At 40.2% G+C, this 16,591-nt stretch overlaps 1 protein-coding gene across 5 annotated transcripts in view; it reads right to left on the bottom strand.

Annotated features, from left to right (window-relative positions):
- ASH1L (ASH1 like histone lysine methyltransferase) overlaps window positions 1-16,591 on the bottom strand; it is a 187,803-nt gene that overhangs the window by 27,806 nt on the left and 143,406 nt on the right. For all 5 annotated transcript variants that reach the window (XM_060136621.1, XM_060136630.1, XM_060136638.1 and 2 more), the window contains 2 exons: window positions 9,236-9,442; window positions 8,964-9,110 (listed from right to left, as the gene is read on the bottom strand). In XM_060136621.1, the coding sequence (XP_059992604.1) occupies window positions 8,964-9,110; window positions 9,236-9,442 (354 nt within the window). The remainder of the gene's footprint in view (window positions 1-8,963; window positions 9,111-9,235; window positions 9,443-16,591) is intronic.

Here is a 16,591-nt window from a genome sequence, read left to right as displayed (position 1 = left end):
GTTCTTTTTTAGGATTGTTTTGGTTATTTGGGGGGGGTCCCTTGAGATTCTATATGAATTATAAGATGGGTTTTCTATTTCTGAAAAAGAAAAGAGAAGTCTTTGGGATTTTGATAGGGATTGCATTGAATCTGTAGGTCACTTTGGGCAATACTGACATTTTAGCAATATTAAATCTTCTAATGAACATGGGATGTGTTACCATTCATTTATATCTTTAATTTCTTTTAGCAATGTTTTATAGCTTTCATTGTACAATTCTTTCACCTCATTGATTAAGTTAATTTCTAAGTACTTCATTCTTTTTCATGATACTGCAAATGGAAATGGTTTTGTAATTTCCTTTTCAGATTTCCCACTGTATATAGAAACGCAACTGCAAGAGACCGTACAATATACAAATAGAGAAAATTTTATTCTTCTTTTCCAATTTGGATGCCTTTTATATTCTCTTTCTTGTCTAATTTTTCTGGCTAGAATTTCCAATATTACTTTGAATAGAAGTGAAGAAAGTGAAGAAAGTGTCTTGTCCCTGATCATAGAGGAAAAGCTTTCAGTCTTTCACCATTGAGTATCATGTTTGCTGTGGGTTTTCATATATGGCTTTTATTATGTTCACGTAGTCCTTCTATTCCTATTTTGAGTACTTTAAAAAAATTATTTATTTCATTTATATTTATTTTTGGCTGTGTTGGGTCTTTGGTGCTGTGCGTGGGCTTTCTCTAGTTGCAGTGAATGGGGGTTACTCTTCGTTGAGGCGTGTGGGCTTCTCATTGTGGTGGCTTCTCTTGGTGTGAAGCACGAGCTCTAGGCACGTGGGCTTCGGTAGTTGTGGCGCGTGGGCTCTAGAGCGCAGGCTCAGTAGTTGTGGCACACGCACTTAGTTGCTCTGTGGCATGTGCAATCTTCCTGGACCAGGGCTCGATCCTGTGTCCCCTGAACTGGCAGGTGGATTCTTAACCACTGTGCCACCAGGGAAGCCCTTGTTGAGTACATTTATCATAAAAGGGTGTTAAACTTTGTCAAATGCTTTTTCTGCATCAACTGAGATGATCATGTGATTTCTTTTCCCCTTCATTTTATTGATGTAGTGTATCACACTGATCAATTTTCATATGCTGAACCATCTTTGCCTTTCAGGATTAAATCCCACCTGGTCATTGTGCATAATCCTTTTAATATGCTGTTGAATTCTGTTTGCTAGTATTTTGTAGAGGACTTTTGCATGAATGTTCATAAGAGGTATTGGTATCTAGTTTTCTTGTAGGGTCTTCACCAAGCTTTGGTATCAGGGTTATGCTGGCTTCATACAGTAAGTAAGGAGGTGTTTCCTTCTCTTCAATTTTTTGGAAAAGTTTGAGATGGGTTGGTATTAATTTGGTAGAATTCACCAGTAAAACCATCAAGTCAAGGGCTTTTCTTTGTTGGGAGATTTCTGATTACTGATTCAATATCCTTACTAGTTACAGGTCTATTCAGATTTTTTATTTCTTCATGATTTAGTCTTAGTAGGTTTTGTGTGTCTAGAAATTTGTCCATTCCAACAAGATTATCCAATTTTTTGGTGTACATCTGTTCACAGTACTCTCATAATCTTTTTCATTTCTGCAGAATTGGTAGTAATGTCCCCACTTTCATTTCATTTGTCTTTTAAACATTTATTTATTTATTTGGCTGCTCTGTGTCTTAGTTGCAGCACGTGGGATCTTTCAGTTGCAGCATGCGGGATCCAGTTCCCTGACCAGGGATAGAACCCAGGCCCTCTGCACTGGGAGCACGGAGTCTTACCCATGGCACCACCAGGGAAGTCCCTCATCTCATTTCTGAGTTTAGTAATTTGGGTGCCTTTTTCTTTGTCCATCTAGTTTAAAAAAAAATTATTTTCTTTCTTATTTATTTTTTTTGTTGAGTTGGGTCTTAGTTGCAGCACACATGGTCTTCGTTGTGGCACATAGGAGCTTAGTTCCCCAACCTGCAACTTCTGGATTGGAAATGGATTCTTTTCTAATTAATTTATTTTTTGCTGCGTTGGGTCTTCGTTGCTGTGCGTGGGCTTTCTCTAGTTGCGGCGAACGGCGGCTACTCTTCGTTGCAGTGCACGGGCTTCAGTAGTTGTGGCTTGCGGGCTCTCGAGCACAGGCTCAGTAGTTGTGGTGCATGGGCTTAGCTGCTCCATGGCATGTGGGATCTTCCCAGACCAGGGCTCAAACCCATGTCCCCTGCATTGGCAGGCGGATTCTTAACCACTGCACCACCAGGGAAGTCCCAAGGTTTGTTGACTATGCTTATCTTTTTGAAGAACCAACTTTTGGTTTCATTGATTTTCTCTATTGTTTTTCTATTCTCTATTTCATTTATCTCTGCTCTATATTATTTCCTTCCTTTTGTTAACTTCAGGTGTAGTTTGTTCTTTTTCTAGGTCATTAAGTTGTAAAGTTAGGTTGCTGATTTGAGCTCTTTCTTGATTTTTAATGTAAGCATTTATACCTATAAACTTCCTACTTAGCACTGTTCCTGCTGCATTCTATAAGTTTTGGTATGTTGTGTTATCATTTTCATTCATATCTAAGTATTTTCTAATTTCCTTTGTGATTTCTTTTCTGACCAACTGGTTTTGTAAAATTTCCAATTTCCTTTATGTTACTGATTTCCAACTTCATCCATTGTGGACAGAAAAGATACTTTCTATGATATCTGGCTTTTAAAATCTATTGAGACTTAATTTGTGCCTAACATATAGTCTACCCTGGAAAATGTCCCACGTGCACTTGAGAAGAATATAAATGCTGTTGTTGTTGGGTGGAGTAGTCTGTAATATCTTTTAGATCTAGTTGGTTTATTGTGCTAAGTCCTCTGTTCCTTACTTATCATCTTTCTGTTTGTTGTATTCACTACTGAGTGGGGTATTGAAGTCTCCAATTGTTATCGCAGAATTGTTTATTTCTCCCTTCAATTCTGTCAGTTTTTGCTACATATATTTTGAGGTTCTGTCATTATGTGTGTAAATGCTTACAGTTTTTGTATCTTCTTGTGGAACCTTTCTAAAAAACACATGTCCTTCTTTGTCTCTTGTAACCTTTTTGGGTTTAAAGTCTATTTTAGCCATTCGTGCTCTCTTTTGGTTACTATTTACATGAAATATCTTTTCCCATACTTTCACTTTCAACCTGTTTGTGTCTTTGGATGTCAATTGAATCTCTTATACACAGTATATAGTTGGATCATGTGTTTTTACTCTATTCTGCCAATCTATTTTAAAAATTGAGGTGTAATTGAGATAAAATATTATAATAGTTTCAGGTACAACATAATGATTCATTATATGTATATATTGCAAAATGATCACCACAATGAGTCTAGTTAACATCTATCACCACACATGGTATCAAATTATTTTCTTGTGATGAGCTCTTTAAGATTCACTCTCTTGGGCTTCCCTGGTGGTGCAGTGGTTAAGAATCCACCTGCCAATGCAGGGGACACGGGTTCGAGCCCTGGTCTGGGAAGATCCCACATGCCGTGGAGCAACAAAGCCCGTGTGCCACAACTACTGAGCCTGCGCTCTAGAGCCCGCGGGCCACAACTACTGAAGCCCACATGCCTAGAGCCCGTGCTCCACAACAAGAGAAGCCACTGCAATGAGAAGCCCACACACCACAACGAAGAGTAGCCCTTGCTCGCCGCAACCAGAGAAAAGACCGTGTGCAGCAACGAAGACCCAACGCAGCCAAAAATAAAATAAATAAAATAAAAATAAATAAAATAAAATAAATTTATATATATAAAAGATTCTCTCTCTTAGCAAGTTTCAACTATACAATGTATTAAGTATAGCCACCATGCTGCACATTACATCCTCATGTCTTATTTTATTTGGACCACCTTCACCCATTTTTCCAAGCCTCCAAACCCTTAACTCTGGCAACTACCAATTTGTATCTAACAGTTGTTGTTTGTTTTTTAAAGATTCTGCACATGAGTGAGGTCATGTGGTACTAGTCTTCCTGTCTGATTTCTCATTTAGCATAATGCCCTCAAGGCCCATTCATGTTGTTGCAAATGGCAGTATTTCCTTCATTTTTATGGCTGAATAATATTCCATTGTAGATATACACATTTTCTTTATCCATTCATCCACACTGATGGATACTTAGGTTGTTTCCATGTCTTAGCTACTGTAAATAATCATGCAATGAACATGGGAGTACAGATATCTTTTTGAGTTAGTGTTTTCACTTCCTTCAGATAAATACCCAGAAATGGAATCGCTGGACTGTATGGCAGTTCTATTTTTAAATTTCCGAGGAACCTCCAGTTTTTTATAGTGGCTGTACCAATTTACATTCCCACCAACAGTGCACAAGGGCTTCCTTTTTTTCACTTCCTAACACTTCCTACTTCTTGTCTGTTTGATAACAGCCATTCTATGAGGTGCATTTGACCTGCATTTTCCTGATGATTAGTGACATTAAGCACCTTTTTATGTACCTGTTAGCCACCTGCATGTCTTCTTTAAAAAGATATATATTCAGGAACCTTCCTGATGGCCCAGTGGCTAAGACTCCGCATTCCCAATGCAGGGGGCCAAAGTTCGATTCCTGGTCAGGGAACTAGATCCCACATGCTGCAAGTAAGAGTTTGCCTGCTGCAACTAAAGATCCCGCCTGCTGCAACTAAGACCTGGTGTACCCAAATAAATAAATATTGAATAAAAAAAGATGTATATTCAGATTCTCTGCCTATATTTAATTGGATTTTTTTTTTGCAACTGACTTGTTTGATTTCCTTATATACTTTGAAGATTAACCCCTTATCAGATTTGCAAATATTTTCTCCCATTCTATAGGTTGTCTTTTCATTTTGTTTAGGGTTTTCAGTGCTGTATAGGAACATTTTAGTTTGACTAGTCTCACTTGTTCATTTCTGCTTTTAGTGCCTTCCTCCTGGTGTTAAAACCAAAAAAATATCATTGCCATGACTGATGTCAAGGAGCTTACCCTCTGTTTTCTTCTAGGAGTTTTATGGTTTTAGGTCTTACATTCAAGTCTTTAAGTTGATTTCTGTGTATGTTGAAAGATAGTGGTTTAGTTTCATTCTTTTGCATGTGGCTATCCAGTTTACCCACACCCTTTATTGAAGAGACTGCCCTTTCCCCGTTGTATATTCTTGGCTCCTCTACAATAAATTGGCCATACATGCATGGGTTTATTTCTGGGCTCTCTATTCTGTTCCATTCATCTATGAATCTGTTTTTCTGCCAATATCATACTGTTTAGATTACTACAGCTTTGTAATACAGTTTGAAATCAGGAAGTGTGATGCCTTCAACTTTGTTCTTCTTTCTCAAGACTGCTTTGACTATTCGAGGTCTTTTGTGGTTCCACAAAAAGTTTAGGATTATTTGTTCTATTTCTGTGAAAAATGCCATTGGAATTTAATTTTTATTGCACTTAATTTGTAGGATGCTTTGGGTAGTATGGACATTTAAACAATATTAACTCTTCAAATCCATGAGCACAGAATATCTTTTCATTTATTTGTGACTTCTCTAAGTTCTCTCATCAGTATCTTACAGTTGTCAGTGTACAAGTCTTTCACCTCCTTGGTTAAATTTATTCCTAGGTATTTTATTCTTTTTGATGCTATTGCATACAGGATTTAAAAAAATTTTTGATAGTTATTAGCGTATGGAAATGCAATTGATTTTTTTAAAAATAAGCATTTTATTAACTATTCATTTATTTATATTTTTATTTATTTAATTTGCCTGCGCTGGGTCTTAGTTGAGGCATGCGGGATCTTTAGTTGTGGCATGCGGGATTGTTAGTCACAGCATGTGAACTCAGTTGTGGCATGTAGGGTCTAGTTCCCCGACCAGGGACTGAACCCAGGCCGCCTGCATTGGGAACATGGAGTCTTACCCACTGGACCACCAGGGGAGTCCCCGCAACTAATTTTTATGTTTGATTTTGTCTCCTGCAACTTTACTGAATTCATTTATCAGTTTCAAAAGTTTTTTGGTGGAGTCTTTAGCGTTTTCTATATATAATATTATTTCATCCGCAAATAGAGACAGTTTTACTTCTTCTTTTTCAACTGGATGACTTTTATTTTTTCTTGCCTAACTGCTCTAGGTAGGACTTGCAGTATTATGTTGAATACAGGTGGTAGTAGTGGGCATCGTTGTTTTCTTCTTGATCTTAAAGGAAAAGCTTTCAAACTTCCACCTGTTGGCTCGTCACATATGGCCTTGATTATGTTGAGGTACATTCCTTTACCCACTTTGCTGAGAGCTTTTATTATAAATGATGTTGAATTCCATTCACTTCTGGAGAGTTTAATCTACTTGCCTATTGATAAGGAGGGAGTTACCTCTGTCATTGTGCAATTTGTTTTCAATATGCCCTATAGCTTTTTGTCCCTCACTGCCTGAATTCCTGTTTTCTATAGTATTTAATTTTTTGGAGTGAAATGTTTAAATTCCTTCTTAATTTCCTCTTGTACATGTCTGTAGCTACTGCATTTGTGGTTATCATGAGGATTACACTGAACATCCTGAAGTTATAACACTATAATTTTATTTATAGCAGCTTAACTTCAATTAACATATAAAAACTCTGCTCCTTTACAGCTCTTTCTACTCCTTTCAGTATCACAAAATTACACCTTTATAATTGTGTGCACAAAAAATAAACTAATAATTCCTTTAAATGCATTAGTCTCCTAAATTATGTAGAAAACAAAAAGTACAGTTACAAACCACTGTAACAAAATTCTAGCTTTTATAATTGCCCATGTATTTACCTTTATTAAGATTTTTTATTTATCCATATGGCATGAAGTACTGTCTAGGGTCCTTTCATTTCAACTTGCAGGAGACCCTTGAGCATTTTTGCAGGGTAGGTCTAGTACTCACAAATTCCCTCATCTTTTGTTTATTTGGGAATGTTTTGATTTCTTCCTCACTTTTGAAGGACAGTTTTGCCACACACAGGAATCATTTTAGCATGTTGCATACACTGGCCCACTGTCTTCTGGCCTCCAAAATTTCTGATAAGGAATCTGCAAACTTTCTTATTGAGGATCTACTGTATGTGATGATTTGCTTGTCTCGTGCTGCTTCCAAGATTTTCTCTGTCTTTTCAAAGTCTGATTATAACGTGTCTTGGTATGTGTCTCTTTCAGTTCATCTTACTTGGAGTTTGGGAAGCTTCCTGGATTCTATTTTTTTCCCCCTGGATATTTATATTCACATCTTTCATGAAATTTGGTAAATTTTCAACCATTATTTCTTTAAATATTCTCTCTGCCTCTTTGTATCTGTCTTCTCCGTCTGGAACATCCACAATGCATATGGTTGTTCTGCTTGATGGTGTCCCACGGGTCACTTAGGGCTCTCTTTTCTTCAATCTTTTTCTTATTCTTCAGGCTTGATAATTTACGTTGTCCTCATCTTCAAGTTCACTGTTTCTTTCTTCTGCCTGCTCAAACCTGCTTTTGAATCCATCTAGTGAGTTTTTCATTTCAATTACTGTACTTTTCAGCTCCAGAATTCCTTTTTGGTTTCTTTTTAGGCTTTCTATCTCTTTACTGATATTTCCATTTTGTTCCAACATCATTTTCATGACTTTCTCATGAAAGAAAGTTTTTTTCATGACAATTTCCTTTAGCTCTTTGAGCATGATTAGGGCAGCTTTTTAAAAGTCTTTGTCTAATGTATCTGCCATTAAGTCCATTTTAGGTTCAGATTCTACTGAATTATTTTTTTGCTTTGAATGGACAATACTTTCTTGTGTCTTTGTATTCCTTGTGATTTTTTTTTTTTGAACACTGGACATTTGAGTTGAATAATGTGGTAACTCTGGAAATTAAAGATTCTCCATCCAGTTTGCTGTTTTTTGTTATTTTGATTGCTGTAGGCTGTCTCTGTGCCAAGGATCAGCCTCAGGTGTAAACTTAGTGTCTTATGTCTTTTCCAATCCTTTCGTTGGATATGGGCAGTCACTGTCTATTTCCCCTCATACATGCAGTTGTTTTTGAACGTCTTAGTCTTTAATTTCTGTCCCAAAAGGGGAAAAGCAAAAAATGAAGGTGGCGAAAAGAGGGCACCCTTAAAATCTCCTGGGAGTCACTTTAGCTGGAGGGAGAGGGACTTGCAACAATGGTGGAGGTACACAGTGGCTGCCTGCTTCTTTGCACCTCTGTGATCAGAAGAAGCAATCAAAGCATAGGTACCTAATATTTGGAGAACAGGCCTAGCATTTGCAAGCTGTATGCAAGATATTTCAGGAACACTTGCACAGCTACCTGCCATGTAGCTATGGGTAGGGATGAGTAGCTGCTACTGTGCTAACACCTCAAATTGACTGAAATGATCCATAACTGACCATCTAAAACTTCCCCTGGACGTTACAAGCCTTCAACAGACCCCAGAGTTCCAAAAGAGTTTTATCAAACATATTCTGCTACTGCAATTGTCTAAAGGGAGACAGATTCCTTGTGCTTCCTACTCTATCATCTTCTCAGAATCCTCTCCTATCATGTTATCTTTTCTGAACTATTTTTCAGATGCATTTTTTTCATTCTCAATTAGATTATAATCTATCACTTTTATTTCTCATTGTAACAAATCCAGTGAGGATGTGATAAATATGCTAAATGTATGGATGTGAGAAGAACCACATAACACAGTGCTTGGCGCATAGTAAGCAGTCAATAAATATTAGGTATTATCACACACACACACACACATAAATATTACATTCTTCTGGGAGTGAGTAGTTACGATGAAGTGTGGAGAAATAGTATGAGATTACTCTCTACCTGGAGGATCTGGTATAATAAGGAATTGCCTCAGCTGCTTTGTGTAAGCTGACTAAAATTGTGGAAAGATCAGTCTCTGGATGTCCTCAAAGCTTTCTGCTCTGTTGGAGTCTTGTCTTCACCTTCCCCTGCTTTCTTACCATTTCTGCATTTCACAATTTGGGTCACAGCTGTGGTTGATGAATCGGGCCTCATTTCCCATGCGATAACTGTCAATCACCATCCCACTATCCAGGTTCAGACAATAGTGGTCACTGTGATTATGATACTGCTCAATCATCCTATTCCTAAAGAGGAGAGAAATGATTGAAAGCCAATTAATGATTAAGTTGAAAGTAAATTTCAAATATTTCATTTTCCATACTAATCTGGTAACTTTGCCATTTTACTGGAGTATCATTTACCACCGTACCTGAACTCCTGTTCGCTGACAACCTCCCCTAGGTATTCAATGATGAACTGCCCAGCTTTTAGGGGTTCTTTGGTTCTGATTCCCCAACCTTTTTCCTCAGCTCGAAATCGTTCTAGACATTGCACCCACTCATGCCTCTGTATCCTCTGGTTACAGCACTGCTCACCACAGGGGCAAGTGTTGGGGGAACACTCAGCAAAGATCATTCTAGAAAGAAAAGGAATAATTGTATGTCAATTAACACTATACATAACCTTCATGAACCCATTTTTTACATAGGAATTTTAAAAATGCATTAAGATTAATTTTTATTTTAATAAGGTTAGATTGGTTAACAAAGTTAACAAGGTAATAATGTCTAAGTTCAAAAATAATACTGAAAATTTCCAAGTCAAAGTGCAAACACTGATGCTTCTTATAAATTAATGAGTTAATTGTCCACTCAGCATCCTGGGTAAACACTATCATATTTAGTTCTGAGCTAAGAATATATGAACTGTAACCCATAGAGGAATTAATAATTTGATGATTACATTGCACTATTGTTTTGAAGTAGCTCATAGCCATTTACAGATTTTTTAAAAAATTGTGGTAAAATACACATAAAATTTACTATAACATTTACCATCATAACCATTTTATTTTTTAATAAATTTATTTATTTATTTTTTGTTGCGTTGGGTCGTCGTTGCTGCGCTCAGGCTTTCTCTAGTTGTGGTGAGCAGGGGCTACTTTTCATTGCGGTGCGCAGGCTTCTCATTGCATTGGCTTCTCTTTGTTGTGGAGCATGGGCTCTAAGCACGCGGGCTTCAGCAGTTGTAGCATGTGGGCTCAGTAGTTGTGGGTCATGGCTCTAGGGCACAAGCTCAGTAGTTGTGGTGCATGTGGGATCTTCCTGGACCAGGGCTTGAACCTGTGTCCCCTTCATTGGCAGGGGGATTTTTTTTTTTTCTAATTTAAAAAATATTTATTTATTTATTTACTTATTTATCTTTGGCTGCCTTGGGTCTTCGTTGCTGTGAGTGGGTTTTCTCTAGTTGCAGTGAGCAGGGGCTACTTTTCGTTGAGGTACGTGGGCTTCTCTTGTTGCGGAGCGTGGGCTCTAGGTGCGTGGGCTTCAGTAGTTGTGGCACACGGGCTCAGCAGTTGTGGCTCGCAGGCTTAGTTGTTCTGTGGCATGTGGGATCTTCCCAGACCAGGTCTCGAACCTGTGCATCCTGCATTGGCAGGCAGATTCTTTTTTTTTTTTTTTTTTGCGGTACGTGAGCCTCTCACTGCTGTGGCCTCTCCCGTTGCGGAGCACAGGCTCTGGACGCGCAGGCTCAGTGGCCATGGCTCACGGGCCCAGCTGCTCTGCGGCATGTGGGATCTTCCCGGACCAGGGCGCGAACCCGTGTCCCCCGCATTGGCAGGCGGACTCTCAACCACTGCGCCACTAGGGAAGCCCAGCAGGCAGATTCTTAACCACTGTGCAACCAGGGAATCCCACAGTTTACAATTTAAAGTACTTACAGGAGCTTCCCTGGTGGCGCAGTAGTTCAGAATCTGCCTGCCAATGCAGGGGACACGGGTTCGAGCCCTGGTCTGGGAAGATCCCACATGCCGTGGAGCAACTGGGCCCGTGAGCCACAATTACTGAGCCTGTGCGTCTGGAGCCTGTGCTCCTCAACAACAGAGGCCACGACAGAAGCCCGCGCACCGCGATGAAGAGTGGCCCCCGCTTGCCACAACTAGAGAAAGCCCCCACACAGAAACGAAGACCCAACATAGCCATAAATAAATAAATAAATAAAAATTTAAAGTACTTACAGGGTTGTTTGATTTATTCTTCAGAAAGATATTATCTTGGGCTTCCCTGGTGGCACAGTGGTTAAGAATCCACCTGCCAATGCAGGGGACACGGGTTCGAGCCCTGGTCCGGGGAGATCCCACATGCCACGGAGCAACTAAGCCCATGTGCCACAACTACTGAGCCTGCGCTCTAGAGCCTGTGAGCCACAACTACTGAAGCCCACGCACCTAGAGCCTGTGCTCCACAACAAGAGAAGCCACTGCAATGAAGAGCCTGCGCACCGCAATGAAGAATAGCCCCTGCTTACCGCAACTAGAGAAAGCCTGTGTGCAGCAACAAAGACCCAACGCAGCCAAAATAAATAAAAATAAAACAAATAAATTTATTAAAAAAATATTATCTTTATCTAAAGGGCAAACAGCCCACAGTGTCAAATCATATAAATGAGCAGTAAGCAGAGAAAATATCCACTGGACTATACTTCAATTTAAGACAATCAGGGAGTTCCCTAGTGGCTCAGTGGTTAAGAATCTGCCTGCCAATGCAGGGGACACGGGTTCAAGCCCTGGTCCAGGAAGATCCCACATGCTGCGGAGCAGCTAAGCCTGTGTGCCACAACTACTGAGCCTGTGCTCTAGAGCCTGCGAGCCACAACGACTGAGCCGGCATGCCACAACTACTGAAGCCCGTGCACTTACAGCCCATGCTCCACAACAAGAGAAGCCACCACAATGATAAGCCCGTGCACAGCAATGAAGAGTAGCCCCACTCGCCACAACCAGAGAAAGCCCACGTGCGGCAATAAGGACCCAACACAGCCATAAATAAATAAACAAATAAAAGAAGAATAAAAATATATCAAAAAAAATTAAGACAATCAGCTTAACTTGTAAAGACACTACCTTACTGTCAAATTCACCACAGTTATTCTTTGTTTTGCTGATTTCTTTGCTGCATGGATATTGACGAACACCCCTCCTAGAACTGTCCTACTAGTTTCGGCTTTGTTGATCTTTTATGATAATGGACTTCCCACCTTTACAATAACAATTCCTGTCTTTTTCTTTTTTTTAAACAGGGATCCTTTTCTCCTCTCTACTTTCCATGGCATATTCATCGCTCCTCTTTTCTTCAGAAGGCTTATTCATTTTCATGGCTTTTAAAAGTAATTAATTAATTTAGTTTTTGCTGCGTTGGGTCTTTGCTGCTGCTCTTTGTTGCAGTGCTCGGGCTTCTCATTGCAGTGGCTTCTCTTGTTGTGGAGCATGGGCTCTAGGTGCGTGAGCTTCAGTAATTGTGGCACATGGGCTCAGTACTGTGGCTCATGGGCTCTACAGCGTAGGCTCAGTAGTTGTGGTGCACGGTCTTAGTTACTCCACAGCATGTGGGATCTTCCTGGACCATGGCTTGAACCCGTGTCCCCTGCATTGGCAGGAGATTCTTAACCACTGCACCACCATGGAAGTCCTATTCTGTTTGTTTTGATAAATGACCAAGATAAGCCCTTTAACTGTATAAACATGTATATAAACATTCACTGTCTGGAAAACAAAACCATAAAGTTACCAAAATCTGGAAGTAGATGCTGCAAACTAACATGGGAAGACTTTGATTTAGCAATGTAAATTGCCATTACCTGTGGTCACAATGCCCTTGAAAAATTAGAGAATTTTCCCCCCTCTAAATATAGATCATCTGATTGCTCTTTCTCTTACACGGTAAGATTTAAGATTAAACAATCATTGAGAAATGTACTAATGTGATTGACTTCACTAGCTATGGAGGTCAGACCATTCCTGTAAATGGAAATGTGTTTTCACTTAAATGAAATGAATGTTCCTACTATGAATCATGCTAGGTCAGGAAGGAGTAAGCCTTGGAGGTGGGGGAGAGGATCATTCCATCCCAACTTTTTGGGACCAAGAATTTGAGGAACCAGGGTTCTAGAGCAAAAGGTGAATGCTCCTAGAGATTCTCATTGGTGGGCAAGTGGAAGTGAAGTGCTCTCAACAAAGTAGCATAGATAGACTCTAACAGGGAGTTAGACAGGGGCCCTGATGTTTAGTTTAGGGCCTGTGAACTCCGAAAGTAATCACCACTGGTGGCATAAGTCTCACCAGGTAATATACATTTATCTTCCCCTAAGTATTCAGTTTTATTACACACCATGTCTGTCCTTTTGGAGAGCTGAAGGAGTGGGCTCTGTATGTGCTATGAGCAAATGGGTACAGCATTAAAAAATAGCTTGAGGGCTTCCCTGGTGGTGCAGTGGTCGAGAGTCCGCCTGCCGAAGCAGGGGACCCGGGTTCGTGCCCTGGTCTGGGAAGATCCCACATGCTGCGGAGCGGATAGGCCTGTGAGCCATGGCTGCTGAGCCTGCACGTCTGGAGCCTGTGCTCCGCAATGGGAGAGGCCACAACAGTGAGAGGCCCGTGTACTGCAAAAAAAGCTTGAAATGAATGACAAGACTCTGTTCCAGGGAAAGAGGAATGTTCTGGAGCAGCAATGGGCTTGATATGGATGGTGTACAGAAACAAATACCCACCAAGGAAGATCTGTAGTATTTATAAACAGTGTTGGTGATTCCTAGAAATTGTTTGGAAGAAAGGAGGACAAATGTTTAAAGTCTTTATTTGAAGTAACTGTAAAACCCCATTATTTGTTTTAAAAATAGTCCTGGGACTTCTCTAGTGGTGCAGTGGCTAAGAATCCGCCTGCCAATGCAAGGGACATGGGTTCGATTCCCTGGTCTGGGAAGATCCCACATGTCATGGAGAAACTAAGCCCGTGCGCCACGATTACTGAGCCTGCACTCTAGAGCCCTCAAGCCACAACTACTGAGCCCATGTGCCACAACTACTGAAGCCCACGCACCTAGAGCCTGTGCTTCGCAACAAGAGAAGCCACTGCAAGGAGAAGAACACGCACCGCAATGTAGTCCTGGCTCGACGCAACTAGAGAAAATCTGCGCTCAGCAATGAAGACCCAATGCAACCAAAAATAAATAAAAATTTTAAAAATATAGTCCTGAATCAAGTGTCCCCTGGGCTACTTACAAGTAAGTACAATTCTACATATGAGTCTTGCATGGATGTGAAAGTGGATCCTGCCAATCCTTTAACTCCCCCATCCCCTTAAATATTTACAGAACTCTGAATACAAAGACAGGTAAGACAAAGCCACCCTACATTTTACTTTTTTTTTTTTTTTTTTTTTTTTGCTGTACGCGGGCCTCTCACTGTTGTGGCCTCTCCTGCTGTGGAGCACAGGCTCTGGACGCACTGATCCAGCGGCCATGGCTCACGGGCCCAGCCGCTCCGCGGCATGTGGGATCTTCCCGGACCGGGGCACGAACCCGTGTCCCCTGCATCGGCAGGTGGACTCTCAACCACTGCGCCACCAGGGAAGCCCGCCATCCTACATTTTAGATAGCTCCATTTAACTGAATCTTTATGAGGGTTACTTTTAAATATATAAGGAAGCACCCACCGAATAACATTTGAATTTTTCTTAGTTATTTATACATTAATCACATTCATTAGCTGCATGATGATGTAGTGCTCATATTCTCATGACACAAAGTTGGCAGTATTGTGTCTGAGTGTTTGTTTATTTCTTTTTTTTTTTGCCATACGTGGGCCTCTCACTGTTGTGGCCTCTCCCGTTGCGGAGCACAGGCTCCGGATGCGCAGGCTCAGCAGCCATGGCTCACGGGCCTAGCTGCTCCGCGGCATGTGGGATCTTCCCGGACCGGGGCACGAACCCGTGTCCCCTGCATCGGCAGGCGGACTCTCAGCCACTGTGCCACCAGGGGAGCCCTGTTTATTTCTTATTTAGGGGTAAGTTTTGGTTTTTTTTGGAACAATGACAACATAACGGGAAGGATAAATGTGACACCCATACTAAATGATATAAAGGTAACCAATGTTATTATGTAAAGGTAAATGTTCAAATTTCAATTTTTTTTTTTTTTTTTGTGGTACGCGGGCCTCTCACTGTTGTGGCCTCTCCCGTTGCGGAGCACAGGCTCCGGACGCACAGGCTCAGCGGCCATGGCTCACGGGCCCAGCCGCTCCGTGGCATGTGGGATCCTCCCAGACCGGGGCACGAACTCCTGCCCCCTGCATCGGCAGGCGGACTCTCAACCACTGCGCCACCAGGGAAGCCCCAAATTTCAATTTTTAAGAGATTAAAAGACTATCAATACGTATACAATAAGCAGTGTGGTACAGTGGAAAGAACATGACTTTTGAATCAAACACATGTGGGTTCAAATTCTGTCTCTGTCACTTGTTTTATGTAATTTGGAGCAATTTACCATCTAAAATCTAGGTTCCTTCATCTGTACAATGTAAAACTATCACCTACCTCCTTGGACTATTGTGAGAAAGAGAAAAAATAAGCAATGAGGCAGCTATATTATAGTAATTTCACAGACAATAAAATATCATACAAACAAGCACAGAAATGTTAGCATCTAAAGAGATGCACATTTAAACAACTTTAAGGACATATACTCTAAAATATTAAACCAACAGAATACTAAAGCACTAGAAATAAAGTTAGATGTTAATAACTAAAGGCGGTGGAACTATGGGGAAATAAATATATTTATATATTGGTGGTGATACCAAAAATTAACTCAATATTTCATGACAGCTATTGGATAGTATACAGTAAGATTTATATATATGTCCTTATAGTTTGTACAGGTATTTCTTCTTTTGAGAATACACTCTAAGGGTTAACAAAGAAGGGAATCTACACAAAGAGTTTCATAGTAGTGCCATTTTTAATAGCAAAACATTAAAAATAACTTGAATAACGAACAACAGAAGAAGGACAAACTGTGACATACTAACCTAAAAAGGATGAGCTTTTGGATCACAGTGATACATAAAAGTGCATATATAAAATATCTGTGAGTGAAAAAAATCAGCTATCTATAACACCAAGCTATTACTACTATGTACAACTGTACGTATGTACGATGACAAGATGTGAATTTACAGTGATGTACGTAAGGGGGAATTCCCCAACTGGCACGCTAAAGCAGAAACGCTGATTCCCTCAGCCCGCAGGACAGTTGACTAGAGATGGAGACTGGGAAAGCAGCTGTCTTTTTCTAGGAAAGCTATCTAGAACAAGGAGCATTGATGGGAAGTTCATTAATTCTTTTTTTGCTATAAATATGCTTATGTTACTAAAACCAACAAATTCTATCTCCTTTGTCTCAATTAGACATTTCCAATTTGAAATCTCAATGTCATTTAAAACTCAGTGGTCCCAAATCAAAATCATAATTTTTATGTCCAAACCAGTTAGATTCCACACTTTCTATCTCTGACAATAGCATAACCATCTCTCATTAGCATCACTGACTCAATCATCATGTGTATATCTGCTATATGCTAATGGTTTATCAACCTAGTTTCCCCCCCGCCCAAATATATCATGGCCTCTTTCTTCTCTATCACTGCCATCATCCTACTTTTACTCCCTCATTATGGCTACCATATCCTGAGATCTAGGAAGGTTTCTAGAACTGTGCTTAATGAATTGTA

This window comes from Lagenorhynchus albirostris, chromosome 2 (assembly GCF_949774975.1).
Source record: "Lagenorhynchus albirostris chromosome 2, mLagAlb1.1, whole genome shotgun sequence".
Lineage (NCBI taxonomy): Eukaryota > Metazoa > Chordata > Mammalia > Artiodactyla > Delphinidae > Lagenorhynchus > Lagenorhynchus albirostris.
Note: the sequence above shows the minus strand (reverse complement) of the source record. Positions and strands in the feature narration are given on the sequence as shown.